Source organism: Ceratina calcarata, unplaced genomic scaffold, assembly GCF_001652005.2.
Source record: "Ceratina calcarata isolate Rehan_Ccalc_2016 unplaced genomic scaffold, ASM165200v1 scaffold3436, whole genome shotgun sequence".
Classification (NCBI taxonomy): Eukaryota; Metazoa; Arthropoda; class Insecta; order Hymenoptera; family Apidae; genus Ceratina; species Ceratina calcarata.
In genome coordinates, this window is record NW_017157225.1 from 1,211 (window position 1) to 2,562 (window position 1,352).

The 1,352-nt window shown below is 45.6% G+C and overlaps 1 protein-coding gene across 1 annotated transcript in view; it reads left to right on the top strand.

Moving 5' to 3' along the window:
- Positions 1-59: 59 nt before the first annotated feature.
- LOC113464357 (uncharacterized) overlaps positions 60-1,352 on the top strand; it is a 2,254-nt gene continuing 961 nt past the window's right edge. Inside the window, exons 1-3 of the mRNA XM_026813610.1 lie at positions 60-136; positions 211-334; positions 444-1,326. Of these exons, the coding sequence (XP_026669411.1) occupies positions 484-1,326 (843 nt within the window). The 5' untranslated portion in view covers positions 60-136; positions 211-334; positions 444-483. The remainder of the gene's footprint in view (positions 137-210; positions 335-443; positions 1,327-1,352) is intronic.

Consider the following 1,352-nt stretch of genomic DNA (forward strand, 5'->3'; position numbering starts at 1 on the left):
TGAAATATCTCTGTGGTAATGTATTTAATATTTATTCACACATAGAATGTAATGGACTGGGGAGATTAGTCGAGAAGTTTTCATTAAAGAGATCTGGTGTACAATTTAAGACAAGGCGAAATAATTAATACCAGAGGTAGGTCAATCATCAGGGCCAGTGATGATTAGTATTCATAATTCAATGCTTCACTAATTGCTACAATTCAACAGATACACTTTAAGCTAAAATCGAAAGGGGTACGGTCAGAGTGGAGAGAGAGCACTGGAATGGGGGATGGAACGTTCAATGAGGGGGAAGCTCGAGCTCCTTATTGGCCAAGAGAAGAGGAGAGAGGTAAGATGGGAGTGGTCTGTATCTATGAGATCACGAAGGAGTTGGAAAGGAGAGGCGATGCAACAGTCGTTCGCTTCGAGCCTAACTGGAAACAACGTTTGTCTCTAAGTTTCAGTGCGTTCGGTACTCTTCGATTCTATCGCTACACCATGAATAGGCCATTCTCAAGGGAAGTACCTGAACCTTTCTGTCAAGTGGCGGTGGTGCCGACTGGCTTTCCTGAAAGGGTATTCACATTGGCAGAAGCCGAGGAGTTCGGCGACGCGCTAAATAACTGCGTGGTCAACTACAAAGAAGCACGCAGAAAAAGAAACCTAAGGTTCGTACAACCAAGTTTTCTGTCTTTTTTCAAGAAGAATGGAGGAATACTTCTCTCATGCGAGGACGAAACCACGGTTCGCTGGCTAAAAGTGGCAGTTAAGTTTGTGAAGTTGACAGGTGGTTGCACTATAAGAATAGACGATAAGGAGGCCTTAGATAACAGGTTCTTAGTTGAGGGTAGAGGCACCCATTCGAGATTCGATGCGAACAATATCATACAGAACCTGGAAAGGTTCAACAATGAACTAGACGTATCGAGGTGGAAGGTAGTACGTGAAAAATTGACGAGATCCGGGAGAATAATAACCATTGAGATGGAAGGAAGATCAGTAGGAATGCTAAGAAGAAGACGGAATCGTTTATCTCTCGACCAAGCTGGCATACATAAATTCACCATCTTAACGATCTCACCGGTGGGCCGTACACGGCCAGTACGACAGGTGGAAGTGATTGAGATAACCGAAGAAGATCTTGCAGCAATACCGAGCAGAGAGATCCTCGACTCATCGGACTCTGATGGAGTCGTTGTGGGCCTGAACGACTCCACAACAATTGAAGAGGTGTCGTCGCAATCAAACGCAGGCGATTCGTTTGACGTCGATGGAGATGCGTTCATCCTGTCGACAGACCTAGAAAAATTCGCAGGACTTGAGGTGGAGATCTCGGAGGAGGTGGACGCGCGCACAGAACAGGCCCT